The 27101-nt window shown below is 45.8% G+C and overlaps 1 protein-coding gene across 6 annotated transcripts in view; it reads left to right on the top strand.

Annotated features, from left to right (window-relative positions):
- PHTF2 (putative homeodomain transcription factor 2) overlaps nt 1-27101 on the top strand; it is a 196127-nt gene that overhangs the window by 132052 nt on the left and 36974 nt on the right. For all 6 annotated transcript variants that reach the window (XM_050936870.1, XM_050936871.1, XM_050936868.1 and 3 more), the window contains 4 exons: nt 10474-10692; nt 19601-19729; nt 21389-21661; nt 24507-24638. In XM_050936870.1, coding sequence (XP_050792827.1) covers nt 10474-10692; nt 19601-19729; nt 21389-21661; nt 24507-24638 — 753 coding nt within the window. The remainder of the gene's footprint in view (nt 1-10473; nt 10693-19600; nt 19730-21388; nt 21662-24506; nt 24639-27101) is intronic.

Raw genomic sequence — 27101 nt, 5'->3', positions numbered from 1 at the left:
GAATTTCCTTGTATAAAAGTCCTTGGTCCTTATAACAAAACCGGGATCGTTAGAAGAGCTGAGAGGGCGGTGGGGTGGCTGCCGTGCCGCCCGCCCCAAGCTTTCTGAGGCTGTCATCTGCTTCCTGCTCAGTCTGGAACTGTTCCTTGAGGCCTGGGGTCACCAGTTCTTCCTCAGAACTGGGGACTTGGGCTTGGTCCCTCTGAAGCGATGTTAGGTTGATGGGGTTGTTTCCATTGCTGGTGAACCGCTCTCCGCTGGTGCACCTGAGGGTATTTCAGGCTCTGGCTGAGCCTTTTGGGTATGGCTGTCCTGTGTGCTTCTGCCAGTTTTGGCTCGCTGGCGCCCTCTGGCGTTGAGTTTGAAGATGGGGTTGCACTTGCTGGTGCTGGTTGCTGTTCCAGTTCCGGGCCTGGGACTGGAGGTGCTGTGGCTGTTTCAGTGGTTGGCATGGATCAGGGTCCAACTACCTCTGTCCTGGGTCTCTGGTAACACAGACGGGGCCTCTGTGGACGGCTCAGGAACAGGAAATGGGTCTGGAAGCTTGCCTGGTTTGGCTACGTGTAACCATTCCCACTCTCTTGGCCCGCATCACCTGGTTGGCCAAAGGTCTTCCCCCAGTAGCATGGGGATAGGATAATTGTCATAGGACTGCAAAAGTCCACATTCCTGACCAGCCTTTGTACTGGACAGGCAGTTGAGCTGTAGGCAAAGTCTAACAGCTTGTGACATGAAGGGGTAAATTGTAACTTTGGCCTTTGGGTTGATGAATTTGGGGGTCAAACGAAGGATTGGTGGATAGCTGACACTTGTGCCCCCGTGTCTCTCCACGCAGTAACCTTCTTTCCGCCCACTCTCAAATTTTCCCTTCGCTCCAAGGGTAATTTGAGAGGCATCCAGGCCTGGGGATCTTTGGTGTGATGGTGGTGTAATGAATTGGCACTCGCATGGTGTTCTTTGGACAGTTGGCCTTGATATGTCCCCAGTTCATTACACTTAAAGCATCTTCCAGTCTGATGGGTCACTGGGCCGAGGTGAGTTACTGGAGACTGGTGAGGTTGAAGGGTAGGGTATCTGTGGCTTTACTTGGGTGGTATGTGGGGTCTTTGGCTGTCCTCGGTTGTAGGGTTTATGGTCTGTGTGCCCCCTGGGGTAATTGTTCCCCTTGACAGTAGCTTTCTTGCTTTCTGCCAGTTCCATCCATTTGGCTCCAATCTCCCCCGCCTCAGCGATATCTTTGGGATTTCCATCTTGTATGTACCGTGTGATGTCTTCAGGAACACCATCCAAGAACTGCTCCATTTGTATGAGGAGGTTCAGTTCTTCCAAGGTTTGAATGTTGTTTCCTGTTATCCAGGCCTCATAGTTTTTTGCAATGCAGTAGGCGTGTTTGGGAAATGACACCTTGGGTTTCCACTTTTGGGTTCTGAAGCGCCGACGGGCATGATCTGGGGTTATCCCCATTCGGTATCTGGCCTTGGTTTGAAAAAGTTATAGTCATTCATTTGCAGCTTAGGCATTTCAGCTGCCACCTCTGCTAAAGGTCCACTGAGCTGTGACCTCAATTCTACCATGTACTGGTCTTCGGGGATGTTGTACCCAAGACAGGCTCTTTCAAAATTTTCCAAGAAGGCCTCGGTGTCATCACCTGCCTTGTAGGTGGGAAATTTCCTGTGCTGTGGAGCAATAATTGGCGCCGGGTTGTTAGGGTTGGCTGGCACATGCAGCCCAGCTTTTGCCATCTCCAGTTCATGTTTTCTCTGTTTTTCCTTCTCTTCATTCTCTTTTTGGTGTTTTCCATTTCTTTTTGGTGTTTTTCCATTTCTTTTTGGTGTTTTTCCATGTCTCGGCGGTGGACCGCCTCTTCTTCTGCTTGTTTCCTTCGGTAGGCCAACTCTTCTTCTTCTAGTTTTCTTTTGTGTGCTGCCTCTTGGGCTGCCTGTTCTCTTTGGAAGGCTGCCAGTTTCATGCTTTCTTCCTTTTCTTTCATCTCCATCTGTCGCCTGTGTTCAGCTTCTTTGATTTGTTCTTTGGCCTCAATTTTTGCCTTAGAAGTCATGGTTCCTGTTTTCTTGTGTTGGGGTGCCCTCCGGTGTTTATCTTCTGAACTGCAGGTTCTGTTGCCTCCTGAAGTCTGCCTAGCAACAGTGCTTTTTTCCTTTTCTCTCTCTAGCTAATGTTCAATGAAAGGAAACCAGAAAAACCACTTTATTTGCATGCATATAAGTGCTGGTACTTGCCTCCTAATGGGAGGGCTATTGCATGACAAAAGACCCTTAACAGTTTGGTAATGGCTTCTTGCTTATTATGCAAGCCACAAACTGCCAGAGAGAGCAGAAAAAAAAAATTCTCTCTGGTTCCCTTTTAAAACCAACTGTTTCTCTCTGCTAAAAAGCCCCTAGCAGAGAAAAGAAAAATAAAATATTTCCACTGGCTTCTGGATTCTGTCTATCCCGTAACCGCTGCTACACCATATCATAACCTTAGTCCCAGTTTTGGACCTTAGCGTCCAAAATATGGGGGTTAGTATGAAAACCTCCAAGCTTAGTTACCAGCTTGGACCTGGTACCTGCTGCCACCACCCAAAAAATTAGAGTGTTTTGGGGCACTCTGGTCCCTCTGAAAAACCTTCCCTGGGGACCCCAAGACCCAAATCCCTTGAGTCTCACAACAAAGGGAAATAATCCTTTTTCCCTTCCCCCCCTCCAGGTGCTCCTGGAGAGATACACAGACACAAGCTCTGTGAAACTACACAGAGACTCCCCCCTCTCTGTTCCCAATCCTGGAAACAAAAAGTACTTTCCTATTCCCCCAGAGGGAATGCAAAATCAGGCTAGCAATCCAACACACAGATCTCCCCGATTCTTCCTCCCACCAATTCCCTGGTGAGTACAGACTCAATTTCCTTGAAGTAAAGAAAACTTCAACAGGTCTTAAAAGAAAGCTTTATATAAAAAGAAAGAAAAATACATACAAATGTGCTCTCTGTATTAAGATGATACAACACAGGGTTAATTGCTTCAAAGAATATTGAATAAACAGCCTTATTCAAAAAGAATACAAATTAAGCACTCCAGCACTTATATTCATGCAAATACCAAGAAAAGAAACCATAGAACTTACTATCTGATCTCTTTGTCCTTACACTTAGAAACAGAAAATTAGAAAGTAGAACTACTTCTCCAAAGCTCAGAGAAAGCAGGCAGGCAGACAAAGACTCAGATACAAACTCCCTCCACCCAGAGTTGAAAAAATCCGCTTTCCTGATTGGTCCTCTGGTCAGGTGCTTCAGGTGGAAGAGACATTAACCCTTAGCTATCTATTTATGACAGGAGCGCAGGTGGGACTGGACAACTTCCTCCCCCTAAACACTGATGAGGTCCAGCACCTCGCCACTGCTCCATACTGAGGATCGCCTTGCACGTGGAGGCATGGTCACCTGGAAAGATGTGTTGAGAGCACTCCATGCCTGGCTGAATAAACAGGAAGGGGATTTTCAAAATTCCCAGAGAATTTAAAGGATGGGTCTGACAGTTGGTCACCTGAGGGCAGGCAGTAGAGTTCAAAGTGATGACCAGAATGGCTGGAACAGGCATTGTGGGACACTTCTTGAGGCTGATCAGAGCGCATTAACAGACCAGAGTGTCTGCACTGGCGCTTCAGCACTCCAATGGGGGCGCATCAAACATTATTCCACTCACCGAGGTGGAGTTCCAGGAGCGCTCTCGCCGCAGAGTCAGAGCACTCTACGTGCCTTGCCAGTGTGGACGCGTCGTGAGTTAGAGCACACTGGGCTGCTTTAATGCACTCTAACTCGCAAGTATAGCCGTGCCCTTAGTCATATTAGTTTGTTTTCCTTGGTGATTCTCTCACTGGGTTTAAACATTGTGCTTCATATAAGACAGCGATTTCCAACAATGATTCTCACCTCTCTATCTTGGCGAGGCCCATATTAAAGAGCATTGTGCGATCTGCTGATTGTTCAAAAAATGGACTCAAGTGGCTCAGGACCTTCACCTGAAACATCACGTGCTTGAATAGGCTATGTGGAGGGCCTCTGTACTGAAGCAGGCCTTGGGTCCAAGATCACCCTCTGCTTCTGAGAGTGCTGCTGCTTCATGTTCCAGAGAAGGTGCTTCTCTGAAGAAATGGAGGAAGTGTTCCCCATTGACTGCACCACGGAAAAAGTTGCATAAGATCAATTGAGGCCACTCCAGGTCTCAGGGTGACTCTTCCATCTTCCCCATGGAAGGTATGGACTGGCACAGAGTTGGTGCAGCATGCGGGATGGCATGAGTATCTCTTATTCTTCCCCAGTACCAACTGAGCAGGTTAGAAACTCTTTATCATTGACTCCGCTTCTGGCCCCTGGGCATCCGTTGAGTCCAGTACCAGTGAGGGAGATGCTGGTACCAACTGTTTCCATGTTGACAGAGTACCAGGCAGCTACAGACCACTTCTGCTTTTGGGTCTAGAGGTCGTCTTTGGCCCAGAACTTTGCCAGGTCTGCATCATCTATAGCCCGATTGACTGAACAAGCCGCTGAACCCTCTGATCTGTTGTCACTGCACCCAAATGTTCCCTTTCCGCAGGTTGTGGAAATAGGGATGGTACTATGATCAGTACAGGGGACCTCAGTATTGGGAATCTCCTCAGCAATGCTACAGTTGGCACTGCAAATGCTTCCATGGCAGCTTTCACCGCCCTTGACATTAGTACCACCAAACACTCGGGTACTACTACTGACTTCACAGTTGTCACCACTTCCAGCATCAGCATGGTCAGTACTGATGGTACAACTTCCATCTGCAGTACTGCTTCCGGCTTTTTTCTGAGTCAGACTGGTTACTCGCTCCCTCTGGTCTCGGTCCACTCATCCCCAGAATCCTAAGGCTCCTTGGCATCTGAATCAGGGTCATCATCCTCCCTTTCTCCATCAGCCTTGCAAGTTGTTGATGGACCGCTCTGGGTAGTAGGATTGGCGCTCACCTCGTGGTCGGGATTGAGACCACTGGCCTCATGCCTACTGGCCATCAATGCCTTATCCATGCCAGTAACCTCCATGGAATCTGTAAGATGCTCCTCAGTTGCATAGATCCCGCTCTTCTTCTCACTTGAAGACAAGATCAATGGCCAGTCTGCAGTGGTGGCCATTGATCTGCCGCAGGCCCAGGCACCAGAAGTCCTCCTTGTGAAGCCTCTGGAGTCATCAGCCCTGGGGAACAGGATCCTGCTTTGGTTCACTTAAGGGCCTCTCCATCTCTGGATGATTCTGTGCCACTCTTCTATACTGAAGAATTTTAAGGTGTACCAAGACTTTATGCAGTGTGTAGTTGCTTCCCTCAGTATCCAAGTGGAGTTTTTCCCAGAGAGCTCCCACAAGTTAGTGGATGTCTTGCAGCCATCTGACCTGGGACAGATGCTCTCCTTAAACTGGCTAAGGCCCTCTGGATCACATCGGCTTCAGTGCCGCCTACAGTTAAGTGCATGAAAAAGAGCAATCCTGTGCGCCAAGTCCTTGCTTCTGCCTCCTAAACGCTGGATGCTCGCTGATTGCCCTGGGCAGGAGGGAGTGGGGAGGAGTGAGGACTTGGCATGCCTCCCCTCTCCCTCCCCTGCCTCCTGCCCAGGCAGTCAGCTGGCTTGCAGCATTCAGAAGGGAGGGGAGAGGAGCAAGGATCCGATGTGCGAATGGGGAGGAGGTGGGGGGAAGAGGCAGTTCAAGGATGGGAGCCTGGGGAAAGGAGTGGAGTGGATGGGCCAAGGATTGAGCCCCCTGCCCCTGGCAAAGTCAGTGCCTGTGCTTGCAAGAACAGCAAGAGGAGCAGCCAGACAATCCATCCTCTTCCACTCTCTGACTCCACCACCTCAACCAAGCTTCATACTCAGCAGTGATGATTGTAGTATTAAATTGCTTATTTAAAATGTATATAATGCCTTTTGTCTGGCAAAAAAAATAATTCCCTGGAACCTACCCCCCTGCCATTTGCATTAATTTTTATGGGGAAATTGGATTTGTGTAACATCATTTCACTTAAAGTCGCATTTTTCAGGAACATAACTATAACGTTAAGTGAGGAGTTACTGTATTCTCCCTGTGTGTCTTGGAACAACCGGCTTGGTGCTCTGAAGCTTCAGGATGCCTACTTTCATGCAGTGATTTAGAAGCTCCTTCAATTCATCTTGGCGGAACACCTCTTTCAGTACAGTGTTTCCATTCAGCCTCTCTTTCGTCCCCCCATTTTTTACCAAATTCATGGTCACTGTTACAGTAAATATTAGGAAGAAGGAAATTTACATCTTCCCATATCTGGATGACTGACTGAGGAGCAAAACCAGAGAGGAAGTTCTTGCTCACATCAGTGCCACATTATGCTTGCTTGACCATCTGAGGCTCATCTTAAACACTGGAAAGTCAACTTTGACTCCCACTCAAAAAATCAAGTTTATTAGGGCTAAATTAGATTCCTCAACATCAAAAACATTTCTGCCGACAGACCATTTTCAGATAATTCACCCTCTGTGTCGGTCTCCTGTCTCAACCTTCCATGTCAGTGTGGACATGTCTGAGGCTCTTGGACTACATGTCGTCTTGCATGCAGATGGTCCAGTTTCCAAGGCTGTGCCTTTGCCCTTTTCAAACGTAGCTCAGGACAGTCTACCATCCTATTTTTCATCCTCTAGACCAGTGTTTCCCAAATTTGGGATGCCTCTTGTTTATGTCAGTGGGAGCCGTGATAGGCCGGATCTGCGGACGCGGCAGGTAAACAAACCGGCCCGGCCCACCAAGGGCTTTCCCTGAACAAGCGGCTTCCCAAGTTTGGGAAACACTGCTCTAGACAGACTGGTTCATGTTCCTTTGGTGGTTCTGGGCTCCTTACAATGGTGGATTCATCCAGAGAATGGTTGCCAAGGCATTCCTTTTGTTTGGCCTTCACCAACCAAGTTGGTTGTTACTGATGCCTCTCTGGTAGTCTAGCTGGCAGAGCTGTGGTTGCTGAATGCACAGAGACTGTAGTCAGAGCAGGAGGCCTCACTCCATACCAATGTGCTAAAGCATTGGGCCATCAACAATGCATGTCATGTTTTTGGGGACAATATTTGAGATTCAGTGATCCACATACTTACTGATAATGCTACCACGATGTACTATGTGAACAAACAAGGCTGGGGGCACACTCCAGGTTGCTCTGCCTAGATGTGATTAGGCTGTGGCAGTTCTGCATTGTGAAGAACATTACTTCAGTAGCTGTTGGCTTACCTGGGGGTTCAGAATCATCTCACAGACTTTCTCAGCAGGTATTTTTCCCTGGATCATGAGTGGTCCCTGAAAACAAGTGTCCTCTGGGTCGTCTTCATAGCTTGGAGCATCCCAACAATCAGCCTGTTTGCTGCAAAGGACAACAGGAAATGTCATCTGTTCTGTTTTCAGGGAGGCCTCAGTCCAAGCTGGCAGTCAGCTCTCTTGTACGTCTTTCCCTTAGTGCCAGTCATCCCTGAGCTCATCCTTAAACTCAAGCTGGATCGGGTCAAGCTTATTCTCATTACCCTAGTGTGGCTGAAACAGTGCTGACTCTCTGACCTTCTTGCACTGTATATCCAGCCTCCCATACTGTTTCCTCCCTGTCCCAGTCTAGTCACTCAGAACCAGGGATTTCAGTTTTACGTGATTAAAAATCCAAAATTATCTCATTTAAAAAAAAATAATAATGAAAATCTGCATTTTTCTGCTATTAAAATGGAACACTGAACTTCAGTTTTCATAGCCACAATATATATAGGTCTCAGTTGAACACAATGTTTTATTGTTATACCGTAGAATCCCGTTTATCCAGGACTCCATTATCTGGCTTTCTGTGTTAACCGAACCACCAACCGCCCAGAGCTAACCACCCAAGCCCTGCTGCTATTAGCCTCAGGCAGCTGGTGATTCGGTTAACACGGAGAGCCAGATAATGGTGGCTCAGATAAATGGGGTTCTACTGTTTGTAAATGAGGAAGGAGAGTAGTGTTTGACTGTTAAACAAGTCATCCTTAACAGTGGAAATCACCAGGATGGCCTGTTCCAGTGAAATGGAAGCGATTTTCAGTGTGGTCATTAGCCTGTGGAATCCAATCAACAGTGGCCTCTATTGAGGACATTTTGGAGTACTTTGCTGCATCTTCAGTCGTTGGGGCTTATGTTAAGTTTATTGAAAGTGCATCTGGCAGCATTATTGACATTTCATTCTCCCATTCAGGGAAGATTGGTCTTCTCCAATACCATGGTAGCAAGTTTCATTTTTGTAGGTGACAAATCTGAGGAACTGTCCCAGATTGAGGTGTCATTAGAGGAGGTTTTGGAACAAACTGATACACTAAACAGTAATAAGTCACCAGGACCAGATGGTATTCACCCAGGAGCTCTGAAGGAACTCAAATGTGAAATTTGCAGAACTACTAACTGTAGTCTTTAACCTATTATTTAAATCATCTTCTGTACCAAATGACTAGAGGATAGCTAATGTGATGACAATTTTTAAAAAGGGCTCCAGAGGTGATTCAAACCCAAATTAATGATGATAAATTTGCAAATGAATTTTAGTTCCACAGTTTCTCTTTGAAGTGTGACATCCCTGTGGCATATAGGAGTTTAGATAGTTTACTGTCCTTTTTCCTCTGTAGAGAAGTGAAGTGTGCATTGTAAATGGCTTGTCTTGTTTTTGTAAAGTCCATCCTTGTGTGGAACACATCAGTCTCCCTGGACATTCTATAACAGATTTAAAAGTAGCCGTACTTAAACAAAAAGATTTCAGAAACAGACTTCAAAGAGAAACTGAAGAAATAAAATTCATTTGCAAATTTAACATGATTAGTTTGGGCTTGAATAGGGACTTGGAGTACTTACTCACTACAAAAGCCACTTGGCCTCTCCTGGAATTGATACCTCCTCCTCAATTATTGGGAGTGGACTACATCCACCCTGATTGAATTGGCCCTGTCTACACTGGTTCTCCACTTGTGAGGTTAACTCCCTTTTCTTCATGTGTCAGTATAATAATGCCAGCATCTGTAATTTTCACTCCATGCATGTGAAGAAGTGGGTTTTTTACCCACGAAAGCATATGCCCAAATACATCTGTTAATCCTTGTTGTTTTTATAGTAAAGAACAAAATTGTGATGGACCTAGATGAACATAATTTGTTGGGGAAGAGTCAACATGGTTTTTGTAAACCATGCCTCCTCAATCTCCTAGAGTTCTTTGAGGGGGGTCAACCAGCACATGGAGAAGGGGGATCCAGTGGATATAGTGTACTTAGATTTTCAGAAAGATTTGACAAGGTCCCTCACGAAAGGCTCTTAAGCAAAGTAAGCTGTCATGGAATAAGAGAGAAGGGCTTCTCATGGATTGGTAACTGGTTAAAAGATAGGAAATAAAGGGTAGGAATAAATGGTCAGTTTTCAAACTAGAAAGAGGTGAGTAGTGGTGTCCCCCAGGGGTCTGTACTGGGACCAGTCCTATTCAACATATTCATAAATGATCTGGGAAAAGGGGTAAACAGTGCGGTGGCAAAATTCACAGATGATACAAAACTACTCGAGATAGTTAAGTCCCAGGCAGACTGCAAAGAGCTACAGAAGGATCTCTCAAAAATAGGGACTGGGGAACAAAATGGCTGATGAAATTCAATATTGATAAATGCAAAGTAATCCATATTGGAAAACATAATCCCAATTATACATATAGAATGATGGGGTCTAAATTAGCTGTTACCACTCAAGAAAGAGATCTTGGGGTCATTGTGTATAGTTCTCTGAAAACATCCACTCAGTGTGTGGAGGCAGTCAAAAAGCTAACAACGTTGGGAATCATTAGGAAAGGGATAAATAAGAAGACAGAAAATATCATATTGCCTCTCTACAAATCAATGGTATGTCTGCATCTTGAATACTGCATGCGGATTAATACTGAATTAATAACAAAGGGGAGAGAGAGCTCAGTGGTTTGAGCATTGGCCTGCTAAACCCAGGGTTGTGAATTCAACCGTTAAGGGGGCCATTTGAGGATTTAGTTGGGGATCAGTCCTGCGTTGAGCAGGGGGTTGGACTAGATGACCTCCTGAGGTCCATTCCAACCCTGACAGTCTATGAAGGTTTCTTGATTCTCAGTCATATTTCTATGTTAATTCTGTGTACGTGGCCCAAGCCTCAATTTCTGTTTCACATTTAGAATACTTATGTGGAAGAGGTAAACTGGAATATTTAAACTGTAGTGTGTAATAATTTGTAGTCTACAAAGGCAACAGTGAAATTTGAACAGATTAACTTTAGTTCTTCTTAATAATACTTGTACTGTTTATGGTTGTATTTCCAGTGAAACTAGAAAATTAATATGAGTGGATTTATTGCAGTTGAACTTACTCATTGGCATTTTAAATAAACAGGGTGGAATATGTAAACTAAATTAATGCCAGTGTATATCTTAATTGCAGGATACCCCTAAATCAGGTACTAGTTGCAGTTCACGATGTTCAAGTTCCAGGCAAGATTCTGAGAGTACAAGGCCTGAATCAGAAACAGAAGATGTGCTGTGGGAAGATCTGTTGCACTGTGCAGAGTGCCGGTCTTCCTGTACCAGTGAAACAGATGTAGAAAACCCTCAAGTTAATCCTTGTGTGAAAAAAGAATATAGAGATGACCCATTTCATCAGGTTGGTGTCCTGTAATTATTTTTATTATCTAAAGGAATACTTGCTACCTGTACTCCTGACAGCTCTATGAAGGGTTCAAGAGTTAGAACTGGGGAGAGAAACCTACATTAAATGAATATAACAGAAATTAAATGCTGAATTAGTGGCAAAGTTCTGATTTAAATCCTTTAAAACAAGGACCATTTGATCATGGGAGTTGTAGTCCAGCTAGGGATCCTAGCCCATAGAGGGAATATGGTGGTCATGAAGCACCCAAACTACAACTCTCATAAGGCAGCACAGCTTTTAACTTGCTTCTAACTCAGCATAACTTTAACATATTTTAATTTTAGGTTGTTTGTTTGTTTTAGGGGCAATATCTATTAAAAGATAAGTGTAGGATAGTCATACAATTCATGAATCACATGATGATGATCAGAGCTATTATACTTCATTACTTCAGTGCAGACTTAGGAAACTAATCTTTGAATTAGACACAGATCAAACAGGACTTTTTAGAGACATTCTTAGTTTACATATGGGGCTGTAAATGAAAATTATATACATTCACATGCATATTTAGAAAATATGGGCATTAAAATTGTTTAAAATTCATCAGTTTCTCTAAAATATATATTCTGTTTTGTAATTAATATTGTAGTTTTGCTTCCTGTATGATTTGCATATGGTTCCTAAACAGTTATTTTTAAACAAATTCAGCCGCTGTTAGAACGTAAAAAAACCGTGAAAAAATAACATTCCAATTTAAATTGCATATTTTAATTTGCATATTTGTTAATCAAAATGGAGATTGCAGTTTAGCTTTTTGTTTTATTATTTACTATCTTTTGTTCTATTTATAGTTACACTTCGCTTAAATTTCATATCAAGAATAAAATAAATAAATTTACAATAGAATGGTATTACACCAGATGTGCTATCTTTACTTTTCTGCAGATGTTCATTTTTGTACAGAAAATGTTCATTTGTGCATTTAAAAAAAGAATATAATGCTTTACTCAACAAAAGGAAAATCCTTGATACTGTTTTTAAATTCCACTTCACTCCATCCCTGCAACTAACCAGGTTAAAGGTCCTTTCAGTAATGTAATTCACGTTCTGTTAACACTGAAGATTTGACCAGTGAGTGGGTAGCATTTAACAATAGGAAGAATCCAAATGGTAGGAAAGCCATTCTGTGAAAAAGATCTAGCTTTAAACTGTTAATAAAATTACAGCTAATTTTTTTTTACAAAGTGAACTAATAAGCTATACTTTTTCAATATTCTTCTTAAATTTCTTCAATTAGAGGGAGTATTACGCCACTGTTCAAGTGTTTGCATAGGCCAGTGTTTCTCAAATGCGACCACTGTGGCCTCATGCCACCACCAGGAGCTTTTTGTGCAGCCTGTCACAGTGGGTAGCAGCAAGGAAAGTCTCTGGGTATGTCTACACTACAGGATTATTCCGATTTTACATAAACTGGTTTTGTAAAACAGATTGTATAAAGTCGAGTGCACACGGCAACACTACGCACATTAACTCGGCGGTTTGCGTCCATGTACCGAGGCTAGCGTCGATTTCCGAAGCGTTGCACTGTGGTTAGCTATCCCATAGTTCCTGCAGTCTCCCCTGCCCATTGGAATTCTGGGTTGATGTCTCAATGCAAAAACAGTGTCTCGGGTGATTCTGGGTAAATGTCGTCACTCAATTCTTCCTCCGTGAAAGCAACGACAGATAATCATTTCGCACCCTTTTTCCCTGGATTGCCCTGGCAGATGCTATAGCGTGGCAACCATGGAGCCCATTTTGCCTTTTGTCACTGTATGTGTACTGGATGTTGCTGATAGACGCAGTACTGCAGTGCTACACAGCAGCATTCATTTGCCTTTGCAAGGTAGCAGAGACGGTTACCATCCCTATTGCACCGTTTGCCATGCCATTGTAAATTGGCGATGAGATGGCGGTTATCAGTCGTTCTGTACCATCTGCTGCTGTCATGGGTGCTCCTGGCTGGCCTCGCTGAGGTCGGCCGGTGGCGCATGGACAAAAATGGGAATGACTCCCCGGGTCATTCCTTTCTTTATGTTTTGTCTAAAAATAGTCAGTCCTGCCTAGAATATGGGGCAAGTGTACTAGAGAACCAGCGTGCACAGCCGCTCTGTGTCAGAGCCCCAGAGATCCCGCAGAAATGATGAACTGCATGCCATTCTAGGGGGTGCCCCTGCAACAACCCCACCCGTTGCTTCCCTCCTCCCCCAACCCTCCTGGGCTACCATGGCAGTGTCTCCACATTTGTGTGATGAAGTAATAAAGAATTCAGGAATAAGAAACACTGACTTTTTAGTGAGAGAAAATGAGAGGGAGGAAGACTCCCGCTGCTATGATTGTCCAAGCAGTACAGAATCTTTTCTTTAGACATGAAGGGGGTGGGGGGGGGGGCTGATGGAGCTCAGCCTCCAGTTGCTATGATGAAGACGGTTACCAGCCATTCTGTACCATCTGCCGGGAATGACCAGGAGTCATTCCCATTTTTACCCAGGCGCCCCTGGCTGCCCTCACCGAGGCCAGCCAGGGGCACTCACGGGATGATGATGATGATGGATATCAGTCATATTGTACCGTCTGCCACCAGGAAGGGGATGCTGGTGTTCAGCGCTGCAGCACCCCGATCTACCAGCAGCATGCAGTAGACATAGGGTGACACTGAATAAAGGCGAGAAACATTTTTTTTCCCTTTTCTTTCAGGACGGGGGGTGGGGAAGGGTGTAAATTGACAATATATACCCTGAAACGCCCGGGAAAGTGTTTTTGACCCTTCAGGCATTAGGAGCTCAGCCAAGAATGCAAATGCTTTTCAGAGACTGCGGGGACTGTGGGATAGCTGGAGTCCTCAGTACCCCCTCCCTTCCCCCATGAGCGTCCATTTGATTCGTTGGCTTTCCGTTACGCTTGGCACACAGCTGTGGCCTCTCTCTATCGTAGCCTGGAGATTTTTTCAAATGCTTTATCATTTCGTCTTCTGTAACGGAGCTCTGCTAGAACAGATTTGTCTCCCTATACAGCGATCAGATCCAGTATCTCCCGTACGGTCCATGCTGGAGTTCATTTTGGATTTGGGACTGCATCGCCACCCGTGCTCATCAGAGCTCCATGCTGGGCAAACAGGAAATGAAATTCAAAAGTTTGCAGGGCTTTTTCTGTCAACCTGGCCAATACATCCGAGTTCAGATTGCTTTCCAGTGCGATCACAATGGTGCACTGTGGGATACCGCCCAGAGGCCAATACTGTCAATTTGCGGCCACACTAACCTTAATCCAATATGACAATGCTGATTTCAGCGCTGCTACTCTCATCGGGGAGGAGTACAGAAATCGGTTTAAAGAGCTCTTTATATTGATAAAAAGGGCCTCGTTGTGTAGACGGGTGCAGGGTTAAATCAGTTTAATGCTGCTAAATTCAGTTTAAACGCGTAGTGTAGACCAGGCCTCTGGCAACTTCCCTCTGCCTCCTCTCTGCCACAGCCAGGGCCGCCCAGAGGGAGGGCAAGTGGGGCAATTTGCGCCAGGCCCCACAGGGACCCCCACAAGAATATATCATTCTACAGTATTGCAACTTTTTTTTTATGGAAGGGGCCTCTGATATTGCTTTGCCCCAGGCCCCCTGAATCCTCTGGGCGGCCCTGGCCACAACTTTTCATTGCTGTGTGTAGCTGCATGCCACAGTGTGAACACAGCCTGCTTTTTTACTACAGCATGTAGCTACACACATCCTACACACTGCCAGTACAGATAGGACCTTAGAGTACACCTATGTCAGTATCTTTGAGAGCTTTCTGAAAGAACCAGGTTCTCCCAAGATCACCAGCACTTCCAGACATTTTATTACTCTGTAGCCTTCCCGATTTGTATTTTGGGGTAAGGTGTTTTCAGAGGCAAAGCATAACTGTGCCAGCAGAAGCCCCAAATATAGATTGTTTTGCAAGTGTAACTGCATTCCCAGTAGGAGCATTTGCCAGTATTCCTACACTAGTAAAGTGCTCCAAGTCTAGATATAACATAGACATAGCCCTAGACTTCTAGAAAGCTCCTGATATCATAAATATATTAATTATGACATCTGAACATACAAAACCAAAACATGAAATAATAATGGGTGATTTCAACTATCTTCATATTGCCTGGGTAAATGTCATCTATCGGTATGATGCAGAGAAAAATTTCTAGACGCCGTAAATTACTGCTTCCTGTAGAAGTGAGTCCTGGAACTCACAAAGGCAGAGGCAATTCTTCATTTAGTCCTAAGTGAAGCACAGGATCTAGTCCAAGAAATAACTATAACTGAACAGCTCAGTAATAGTAACAATAATGTAATTAAATTTAACATGCTTGTAGGAAGGGGAAATATTTTAAAAAAAATTACAGTAACATTTAACTTCACTTATGGAAATTAAAAAGAGTAGTCACAAGGGTAAAAGGCCTGCAAGCAGCACAGAGACTATTTCAAGACATCATAATAGAGGCTCAGATTAAATGTAGATCCCAAGTAAAAAAGAGACAGTAGTAGAACAAAAAGAATCACACCATGATTTAATAGCAGAGTAATGGGGACCATTAGAGGCAAAATGACATTCTTTAAAATTTGGAAGTCAAATCCTAATGAGGAAAACAGGAAGGAGAACAAACTCTGGCAAGTAACTTATAAAAATGTAAGGCAGACCAAAAAAGAATTTGAGAAGTAACTTGCTAAAGATGCAAAAACTACTAGTAATTATTTTAAGTACATCAGAAGCTTGCTACATGGGCAGTGGGGCCTCTATATGACAAAGGTGTTAAAAGGAACCCTCAAGGAAGACAAGGCCATTGCAGAGTAGCTAAATAAATTCTTTGCATTGGTCTTCACTGCAGAGGATGTGGGATCCACACTGGAACTATTCTTTTTGGGTGAAAAATCTGAAGTATTGTCCCAAATTGATGTTTCAATTGAAAATTTTTTTTGAATAAATTGACAAATTAAGTCACGAGGACCAGATGATATCCATCCAATAGTTCTGAAGGAACTGAAATATGAAATTGCAGAACTACTGACTGTAGTATGTAACCAATCACTGAAATCAGCCTCTGCACCAGATGTCTGGAAGGTAGCTAATGTAACGCTGATTTTTAAAAAGGCTCCAGCAGAGATCCTGGGTAAGCTGAACTTCAGTACTGGAAAAACGTAATAAAAACTATAGTACAGAACAGAACGATCAGACACATACATAAACGCAATATGTTGGGCAAGAGTCAACACGGCTTTTGTAAAGCATGCCTCAACTTTTACTGTATATTGGTATCTGGCACTTTACCAATTGGAAAACTCTATAAACCAGCATTTCGGGGCGGGACGTGGGCTCTGGGAGGGCGTTTGGGTGCAGGAGGATGTTCGGGGCATGGGATTGGGGCACAGGAGGGGTTTTGGGGTGCCGGATTTGGGCAGCTCCCCACAAACAGCGACATGCCCCTGCTGCTCCTATGTGGAGGCATCGCCAGGCTGTTCTGTGCACTGCCTCTTCCTGCAGGCACCACCCCCGCAGCTCCCACTGGTCGCAGTCAATGCTCCTAGACAGAAGGATGGCCATGGGGGTTCCATGTGCTGACCCCAACCTGAGCACTGGCTCTGCAGCTCCCATTGCCTGGGGAACCTGACCAATGGGAGCTGTGGAAGTCGATGCCCGCCTAGGAGAAGTAGGGACATGTCACTGCTTCCGAGGAGCTGTGCAAGCTGAATGCTGCCTGAATCCAGCACCCCTAAAAACCTTCTGTGCCACAGCCCTCTGCCCTGAGCCCCCTTCCACATCCAAACTCCCTCCCTTTTAGTTAACCACAATTTTTGACTTACCAGCACACACACCTATTTCCCCCAACACGCCTGGTAACAAAGTTTTTACTATATTAAAATTCTTTGAGGGAGTCAACAAACATGTGGACAGGAGTTATCCAGTAGATACAGTATACTTGGATTTTCAGAAAGCCTTTGACAGGGCCCCTCACCAAAAGCTCTTAAGCAAAGTAAGCAAACATGGACTGAGAGGGAAGGTCCTCTCATGAATCAATAACTGCTTGAAAGATAAGAAACAGTCAGTTTGCACAACGGAGAGAGATCAACAGATTCTTCTTTAAGTGCTTGATCATGTCGATTCCATTCTAGATGTGTGCGCGCCCTCGTGCACAGTTGGAATTTTTTGCCTTGGCAATATCTATTGAGCCAGCTGTGGAGCCATCCGGAGAGCTCTGCTCATGCACTGGTATATGAGGCACCGCCAGCACTACACCCCCTCAGCTCCTTTTTACCACATAGGTTGGAGCTCCTTCCCATTGCCCCCCAAGTGGATAGTAGTTTTTCTAGTGCGTATTGTCTCTTCTCTTTGTATATAGCTGTTAGTTAGTAATTAGGTATTAAGTTGTAAGAGTTAGTAAGTTAGAGTCCTTGCAGGGACTTTACCCCAGGATGGGGCATGCCCCGGTCTCCAGGTTTCAAGCCCTGTTCAGACTGCAATAGGCCTATGCCTGTTAGCGACCCTCATGGCAGCTTCCTAAAGTGCTTCAGAGAGTCGCACATAAAGGACAAGTGTTGAATTTTCAAAAACGTTTGTCCCAGAACTAAAAAGGAGCGGGACATTTGTCTGAAGGCCCTCTTCATGGAGTCCACGTTTTGTCCAGCCTCGGAGCCTTCCTCCTCTGACTCCACGCCTAGCACATTGGCGTCCGTGAGGAGCACATCGCTGGCACCGAGCTCCTCCTGACACCACTCCTCTTTGCTGGTGCTGAAAAAGAGAGGCTCCCTTGCACTGAACAAGAAAGGACAAGGGCCGCTGTGCAAAGCATCTGGTTCATGCTGCCTGCCCATTCTGGAATCTCAAGGGGGTGCCTTTCCATCTGGCCCCCGCAGCTCCCTCCCTCTCTCCCCCGCCCCCAGGGATCTGACTCTTGAGAGCATTAGGGGACCCAGGTACCTGGTAGTGCCTTTGACATCTGAGGCCCTCCTGATGGTTAGGGACCAGAGAGCCCTTCCTGCGCCATGTACGGTGTTGGATATTCCTAAGGCTCCCCGCACTAAGGGCAAGTCAGCCATTGGACCACCTCAGAGGGCAGCCGAATGCTGTCGGTTCCCATGGCAGAGACAGCGCTCCTCGACTCCATGACTGAGGTCTCCGATCAGATGGTCCAGGTTGCCGGCACTACGGTCCTGGTCTCCACCAGCGCAGCGCGGATCACCTGCAGTGAGGCATTGATCATCCTCCCACCAGCTGACGCCCCAGCGCAGGTCTCTATCTGTGCATTGTTCTCCACTGGCACAGGGCCACCCACCTTTGCAGCACCAATATCTACATCCTTGGCACCGGTCCTTGGAGAGGCGCTAATCACCTTATTCGAGGCACTGCTCTGCTGTGCTTAGTATCAGCTGCCAGACCCAGGTGTTTACAGCCCTGCCTTGGTCACTGGAAGGGACTGCTCTGGGTCGGAGTGAGACTTTAGCCCCTTGCCACAGCAGCAGCGACCCCTGTGGGTGCTGGAGATCGTCTCGCCTCCTATGGTGCCAGCGTGGCAGCAGTGGCCAGCCCCAGACTCTTATTGAAATGTCTGGTGCATGCCAGCGATGCTGATGCCTTTCTCACACTAGTCCTCCCTCGTAGCTTTGGAGAAGCAACTCCCTCCACCGACAGTACCAAGTTCAGTGCACAGCCCGGACTCTGATGCTGGGGTAGAGGAACAGGTGTGCACGACAAGGGAGCCTTCCCCTATGGGGGACAGTGCCCCAGGTCCTTCCACAGTGGTGCAGTCATCATCCTTGTCACCAGATGAGACAGTAGCGGGACCCTCACGTTCTAGTTTGCCCAATGACTTTAGAGAGCACCAAGCCCTGCTTAGAAGGGTAGCTTCGAACTTGGGCTCAGAAGTGGAGCAATTAGCGGAGCAATCAGACAACTTTTTTGACGTTCTAACAGTGGCAGCCACATTATGGGTTGAACTGCTGGTATATGAAGGGGTTCTAAAGATTGCGAAGGCCCTGTGGCTAATCCCATCTTCTATCCCACCCACCTTCTAGGGAGTAGAAAAGAAACATTTCATCCCGGCTCAAGGGTTTGAGTATTCGTATACCTACCCCCAGGGTTGCTTGTCATATCTCCACCTCCTGTTCACCCGCTCAGCCTGCCTGGTGAAACACCAGGGGGGCTAGAAGCACTCCTTTTGAGGATGCGCTCGAGGAATTGCATAGTGTAGCCCAGATATATTATACCGAACACCCAACAGTCTGAGGTTACTTGTGACCATGCCAACCGGAAGGGACGCAGGCGATTGTGGAAGGTGAATTCTGAAAACTGACTGGCCCTATGAGGAAAAGTTAAAAAATAAACATGCACAGGTTTGTTTGGTCTCGAAAAGAAGACTGATGGGGGCTGGGGTACTGATAATCTTCTAATGTGTTTAAGGGCTGTTACAAAGAGGGTTGTGAACAATTGTTCTCCATACCCACTGAAGATAAAACAAGAAATAATGGGCTTAATCTGCAGCAAGAGAGAATTAGGTATTAGGAAAAGCTTTCTGACTGTAAGAATAGTGAAGTACTGGACTAGTCTTCCAAGTGAAGTTGTAGAATTCCTGTCATTGAAGGTTTTTAAGAACAGGTTAAACAAACACCTGTTAGGGATGGTTTAGGTGTACTTAGTCTCGCCTCAATGCAGGGGGATGGACTAGATAATTCTCAAGGTCCCTTCCAATCTTGCATTTTTGATTCTGTGATGATCTGCAGCCATGAAAGCTCTTTGCAACAATATGCAAGACATAATCTGATGTAATTTCTTTTGTCAGCAGAAGTATTGACAATGAAGTAAATTTTGTTGAACTATACAATACTTACATACAAATAATATCCTTGCTTTTATAGAGTCATTTGCCTTGGCTCCATAGTTCCAATCCAGGACTAGAAAAAGTAAGCGCCATTGTATGGGAGGGTAATGATTGCAAGAAAGCTGATATGTCAGTGCTTGAAATCAGCGGCATGATAATGAACAGAGTGAGTATTCTTTTCTTTTTATTCCATGCAAACTATAATTAGCACTCAGAATTTATCACGTTTTGGGCAGATTTTCTCTTTGATAATCTCCAGCAAATATCTTTAGAAGTCTTGCTCCATGAGATCTCATTCTGATTTCATTTTGTCATCATCAGTGATTACAAGAGTTGAGTTATTGAATCTCCGATTTTAAAACCATGTATTTTAGATTCGAATTATTATATATCCATACAGTGAGCTTAATTGTTAGTCTTTATTTGGTTTGTTTTCAGGCACTTGAACGTTCTGTGAATGTTGGTCCCCCAACTCTTAGGAACAACCAATTTCACTTCTGGGTTTTATGTGAATATCAAAAATTAGAAATATGTTAGTGATACAGCTATAGATACAAATATCTAAAAACTAGAGTTAAGGTTGGAAAATAATATTGCGTACTTTATGAAATAAATCTTTAAGAAAATGGATGCTACGTCTGATTGCACCAAAATGTTCCCAAATAAAATTCTCCTCTTAAGAGAAGACTTGTGTCAGGGGTAGTCAGTTATTTTTTGTCAAGGTCCAGATGCCAGAAGTTTTTTGTTTTTTTTAAAAGTAACTATAATGATAATAAGAACCGGTAAATAAAGATTTTGGGGTCCATTCAAAAGCATCTGATGGTCTGGAGTTAGCCTGCAGTCCGCCTGTTGACTACCCTTGCATATACTGTACCAATACAACCAATATGGACACCAGTAGAGAGAGAATAGACTTCAATACCAAATCCAGACATACACAGCTTTAGCTGAAGAGAACCTTCATTTGTTTTAGCAGTATTGAGAGCATTATCCTCTGTGGACAAGCCATTAGAATGCAACACAGTTACACGCTTAGGTGAACCACATGTTCCTTATCCACAGAGATAATATAGCCCTCTATTATTGTGATAAGACCAAAAAAACCAGGCAGGATTGGGGTTTCATGGTGCTAGGTGCCGTACAAACATTTAGGAAGACATTGTCCCTGCAAAGAACTCACATTCTAAGACGACAAAGATACAGGGAAGGAGAACAAGCTACAACATGTAAGCAAAGCCTTTAGGTTGATTGGTACATATGTTATTTCACTGTTGTCTTTATTTTTAATAAAATTACTCAGCTGCCTCTCAGCCTATCATCTGTTTTAGTTCCTTATAAAAAAACAATAATTTATAGGTTAAATTTATTTACTAATTTTATTTTTGGTGTGCATTAACTATTTTCACCTAATTCTATGGCTACCTATCCATCCTCAACCTCAGTTTCATTGTCATTTTGTATATTCAAGGTATACTGTTTCTATAACAGTACATTTTGAAGGTGTTTAATAAATACACCTCTACCTCGATATAACGCTGTCCTTGGGAGCCAAAAAATCTTACCGCGTTATATTGAACTTGATTTGATCCGCCGGAGCTCACAGCCCCGCCCTTGCAGAACGCTGCTTTACCGCATTATAGCCAAATTCGTGTTATATCGGGTGGTGTTATATCGGGGTAGAGATGTATTTTACATCTTGTGTGGCTTTTTTTTTTTTTTTTTGAACTGCCATTGCTAAACTGAAGTAATAACTAAGTTGTTGACACTAACAGGCATGAGATTAATTCTGATAATAAATGGATAACTTTATTTCTCCCATTTTTAGGTGAACAGCCACATACCAGGAATAGGATACCAGATTTTTGGAAACATAATCTCTTTAATCCTGGGTTTAACTCCATTTATATTTCGACTTTCACAAGCTAAGGATTTGGAACAGCTAGCTACACATTCTGCTACTCAACTTTATATTATTGCATTTGGATCAAATGGAGACATACTGGTTCTTTCTATGGTTATAATAAGTTTTGTAGTCCGTGTGTCCCTTGTATGGATTTTCTTTTTTCTGCTATGTGTAGCAGAGAGAACATACAAACAGGTAAGTATACTATCAAGCCTCTCTTTATTATATTTCCTTTATGGAAGAAAAAGAAAACAAAGTATTATGCTTGATGAGTTTTGTTGGGCATAAATTTAGAATGTTTCTTGGTGCGAAGGTCCACAGATCCATTACAGTGGACACTTCAGACTGATTGTCTTGGGGGGCAGAACCAGACCTGTCAATCACTGGGAGATGGGGAACACCTTGCCCTTTGAAGTTCCCTCTAGTTATATCAGCCTCTTTTACAACCAGTGACTAAGTAAGATATCCCTGTTACAGTTTTTTTCTGAGGAAAACTTTCACCTTTTATTTCAAATTTCTGATTAATACTTTAGCTCAATAATTGTCCAACTAATTCTCAGCCATCTCCCAGAGCTGAAGTTCCCTCAGTCCCCCTGTACCCCGTACAGCAGTGTTTCCCAAACTTGGGACGCTGCTTGTGTAGGGAAAGCCTCTGGTGGGCGGGCTGGTTTGTTTACCTGCCCCGTCTGTAGGTTCTGCCGAGTCTGTAGGTTCCGCCAATCGTGGCTCCCACTGTCTGTGATTTGCTGCTCCAGGCCAATGGGGGCTGCTGAAAGCAGCACGGGCCAAGCCACCGCTTCCACCAGCTCCCATTGGCCTGGAGCAGTGAACCACGGCCAGTGGGAGCCGCTTTCGGCAGAACCTGCGGACAGGGCAGGTAAACAAACTGGCCTGGCCCGCCAGGGGTTTTCCCTACACAAGCGGCGTCCCAAGTTTGGGAAACACTGCTGTATGGGAAAGGAGTCAGGCAGGATTGAAATAGCCATCTCCAGGGGCAAGCAGCTCCCCTTCCCTTGTTTTCACAACAGGAGTGATACCAGATGGGCCATGCTTCAGGTGGAAAATAGTGTCTAAATCGTTAGAGCCCATGTCAGCAGCCACAGTTCTGACTGAGGAGCTCAGATGTCTTCTCTTCTTCCGCCTCTCCTCAGGCAGTGTATGGAGGGCATTGGCTGACAGTGAGACAAACTACCGACGTTGGATAGTCAGGCCCAGCTTCCTCTCCCTGCTGCCATCTCAACAACAGGCCTCCCAAGGGATCCATACTGATATCCCAGGCTGGGGCCATCCAGGGAAATGTAGAACCATCTGTTTTTTATAGATTCTGTACAGTAGATAGGATTAGAGCCTCTGGGGAGTACATTCTTGAATCCCTCAGTACCTTGCCTGAGAGATCCAGAAGGGGTCTGTACTGGAGAGACAAGACAATGAGCCCTGCCTGCTTGAGGGCAGAGAGATTGCTAGCCACTTGGAAATCTTTTTGGAAGAGTGTCTTAGCTTAATTGTGTTCCTCTCTCTGAAGTTCCCCTGTTCACCTTCATAGAGCATGGGTTGGCAGATAAAGGTGGAAAAAACCAAACCAAAGACTTGGCGGGGGGGGTGGGGATTTTCCTTAAGGCAGGAAGGCCAGTTGTCCATATCAGAGTTGAGGGATTAAATAATACAATTATATATTTTAAAAAGGCAGATAATCTTTGAGGCAGAATACTGAGCTCTAAGAAACTATAATTAGGAGGTCTATGGCTTCTGTACACAAGCTATAACTACTTATCCTTCCCCATCTTGCCCGGGAAGATACTATAGAGAAATGGAGTTTTCCTACCACATGTAAGAAACTAGCTGTAGGTCACCTACTCCTTACCAGACTGTTTTGCTCAGTTATCGCTCTGAGTTGCCATGCTTAAAAGTACAGATTCTTCTTCAAGTATCTGTGCATGTGGATCCCTGTACATATGTGCCCTATACAGAGGAATGGAAATATTTTAAGTAGCAGTGTCTATTAGAACTGCAAATGGACTCTGCATGCTGTTCTGCCCGCCACCCCCACCAAACATGCTCAATGGCATAAAGAGTGGAGTTGCCCCCGAACCACCGCTCAGTTTTTTTCTTACAGCTTGTGACAGTGAGACAGACCAACTTCATTGTCTTCTTAGCTACTGTAGTCTCTGTGTGGCTATATAGCTAGTGTAGTTACAATACTTAGTTTTTCTTTATTTTTCATATATATATTGTTGTTAGCCCATTGGTGCAAATGAATATATGTCTGTGTATATATATCTTTGTGTTTGTGTATATGTGAGCGAGACAGAATTAAGTTGTTTTTATTTAGTTATTTATTTTGTTATTTTATTTAGACCAGTACCAGGTCTATCAGCCCTATGGCTGACGCAGAATTTCCAGGTTTTGAAACGTGTCTGTTGTGCATCATTCCAATAAATGATGGACACAATAAGTGTCTTTTTTTCCCCTTGGAAAAGGCCATAAGCCCAGAAAGTATATGATTTTATAAGTATTTTTCAGAATGCATCCTGAAAGCCAGAGAGCTGTGTTTAAAATTCTTCCTGATGGAACAATCAATGAGAGGTGCATTGTACTCTGTAGTTCTCTCAAGGGAAGAAGCCTCTGCTGCTTTGGAATCTCACTAAGCATGTGTTCTGGGTTTTATTTGTTTTGTTTTGTGTGTGTATGGTCGGAACTATTCAGCAAATGTGACATGAATTCATGAATACTTTTGGTTGACCCAAAACTACATTTTTCTGCAGATAAATTTTTGCCCAGCTCTGTTGGTAATGGATCTGTGTAAAATACAAATTTTCAGGCAAGCACAGTTAAATTTTCGTATTTCGTAGCATTAATGGATTCATATAATTTATTGATGTTTCTTTTTAGTATAGCACTACCTGTATTTCTGCTCTTTAAGGTAGCATGTTTAATATATGAAACTAAATTGATAAGCCATGTTGAGCTCAGCTTTGTTTCACTGGATTTTTTAACGAATTTATAATAACTTAACTCTTAAAATTTTGTTTGTCTCTCGTAGAGGCTTCTTTTTGCCAAACTCTTTGGTCATTTAACATCTGCTAGAAGGGCAAGAAAATCAGAGATTCCTCACTTCCGGCTGAAGAAAGTGCAAAATATAAAAATGTGGCTCTCTCTCCGGTCCTATTTGAAGGTAAAATGACTATATTTTTTCCTATCAGTCTTATGCTGTTAATATAAATGCATGTTCCATTGTTGGAAAGCTGATGATATTGTTCTTCTTCGAGTGATTGCTCATATGCATTCCAGTTAGGTGTGCGCGCGCCGCGTGCACGTTCGTCGGAGAAACTTTTACCCTAGCAACCCAGTCGGGTCGGCTGGGCGCCCCCTGGAGTGGCGCCGCCATGGCGCCCAATATATATCCCAGCCGACCCGGCCACCCTTCAGTTCCTTCTTACCGCCCGTGTCGGTCGTTGGAACTGTGGAGCGCGGCTTCGCTGATCTCCACACTCCCTAGCAGCTCATTTAGCTTTCGTTGTACATAGTTAATTATTGTATATAGATAGTTTATAGTTATCAATAGTCAGTAATTTAGTGTTGTTAGTTTAGTTTTTAGTGGTAGCGAGGGGATCGGGGTACCCCCCCCCTCCCCCACACGGGGAGCCGGAGCCCATGCCCGGCTCCTCCGGTTTCAAGCCCTGTTCGGCTTGTCACAAACCTATGCCTGTGGGAGACCCTCATGACTCCTGCTTAAAATGCCTAGGGGAGTCGCACTTAACTGCTAAGTGCTCAATCTGCAAGTCCTTTAAACCAAGGACCAAAAAGGAGCGGGACATCAGATTAAGACAGCTCCTAATGGAAGCGGCCTTGACACCTTCGCCCTCGGCTCAGAGCGCAAGCAAGCCGGTGAGCAAGGGCACCGCGGCACCGAGTACCTCCTCCAAGAAGGCGGCACCGAAACCGGGCCAGAGCCGCTCCACCTCCCCGAGACCGAAGGCGGCGAAGGCACAAATCGTCTCACCATCAGCCGCCCCGCAGCCAGACCCTGCGCAGAAGGCGGATTGCCCGGCACCGATACCGACCGCGGCACCGCCCAAACCGGTACCGTCGACTCCGGCCCCGCGAGGTCCGTCGAGTCCGGCACCTGGTAGCTCCCCGGTGCACACAGTGGTAGAGCTCTCCACACCTACTACCCCGGAGACATTTGCCGCGGCGAGAGAGCTGATCGCCATTACGGAGGCACCCATGCCCTTACCCCCGGCACCGCCGGTGCGGGTCCTGTGTTCTATGGGCAAGCCGACCCTGACCAGACCAACTTCGGTCAGTGTAACAGACCGGCACCGCTCCAGGTCGCGGTCCGGCAGACGCTCAGCTTCAAGACGCCGTTCAGGCTCACGGCGTCGGTCCCGATCCCGATCCCGGTACCGATCGAGCTCCCGGCACCGATCACCTCGACGGCGATCGCCTAGGCACCGGTCGAGCTCTCGGCACCGATCACCCCGGTACCGGTCAGGCTCCCGGCACCGGTCGACGTCACGTGCGTCAACTTTGTACTCCCGGCACCGCTCCAGCTCACGGCACCGCAGGGAGCACCGTGCCTATAGAAGCAGATCCAGACAACGGCACTCGCGATCCCGGTCGACCTCCCGGCACCGAGCCGGTCGCAGGTCCCGGTCTCGCTCTCCCCACCGATACCAGCACCGGTCGCCAGTATCCAGAGGTGTGAGGTCGGTCGGCACCTCGGCACCGACCTTTGCAGCACCACCGTGGCCATCAAGAGGCACGTCGGCATCCTCCCATGCTGGTAGCTATTACGAACCCGAAGTACCGCTGGGAGAGTTTCAAGACCCACACACACAGGACACGAGTGCCCAACAGTGGGGGTTCTGGACACCATGGGCTTACCAACAGACCCAGGGTGCCCCCCTACCTCAGCCACGTCCCACTACTGCAGAGCATCGGGTGCCAGAGGCCACTGTTTCCCGACCTCCCGTGATTGAGCCGGACAAACAGCCGCGTCCAGACTCACCGGGCTGTCACGAGCAGGAACCAGAGGAACAACGAGACGCCGCACAGGATGACCTCATCCCCGGAGTCTCCTCCTCCTCCTCGCCGGACGAGGCAGTGGCCGGGACTTCAACATCGAGTCCTCCACCAATAGATCTCAGGGCCCACCAGGACCTCCTCCGTAGGGTGGCCCTTAATATCAACCTCCCCGTGGAGGAAGTCTCAGAGGTTCAGGACCCGGTAGTGAGCATCCTATCGGCAGATGCCCCTACCCGAGTAGCTCTACCGTTTATACGGACTATTCAGTCTACCACCGAAAACCTGTGGCAGTCACCAGCCTCCATCCCGCCGACAGCTAAAGGGGTGGAGAGGAAGTACATGGTACCCTCTCGAGGGTACGAGTACCTGTATGTACACCCTCCCCCCTCCTCCCTCGTGGCCCAGTCGGTCAACGACAGGGAACGACATGGACAACAGGCACCGGCCCCCAAGTCCAAGGAGGCTAAGCGCATGGACCTCATGGGTCGCAAGGTCTACTCAGCGGGGGCCTTGCAACTCCGTGTGGCCAACCAGCAGGCCCTTCTAGGACGTTATAACCACAACATATGGGTGGAGGTGGGTAAGTTCGCAGAACTGCTACCCCAGGACT

Source organism: Gopherus flavomarginatus, chromosome 1 (genome assembly GCF_025201925.1).
Source record: "Gopherus flavomarginatus isolate rGopFla2 chromosome 1, rGopFla2.mat.asm, whole genome shotgun sequence".
Lineage (NCBI taxonomy): Eukaryota > Metazoa > Chordata > Testudines > Testudinidae > Gopherus > Gopherus flavomarginatus.
The sequence above is the reverse complement of the archived record's forward strand: the minus strand, read 5'-3'. Positions and strand labels throughout refer to the sequence as shown.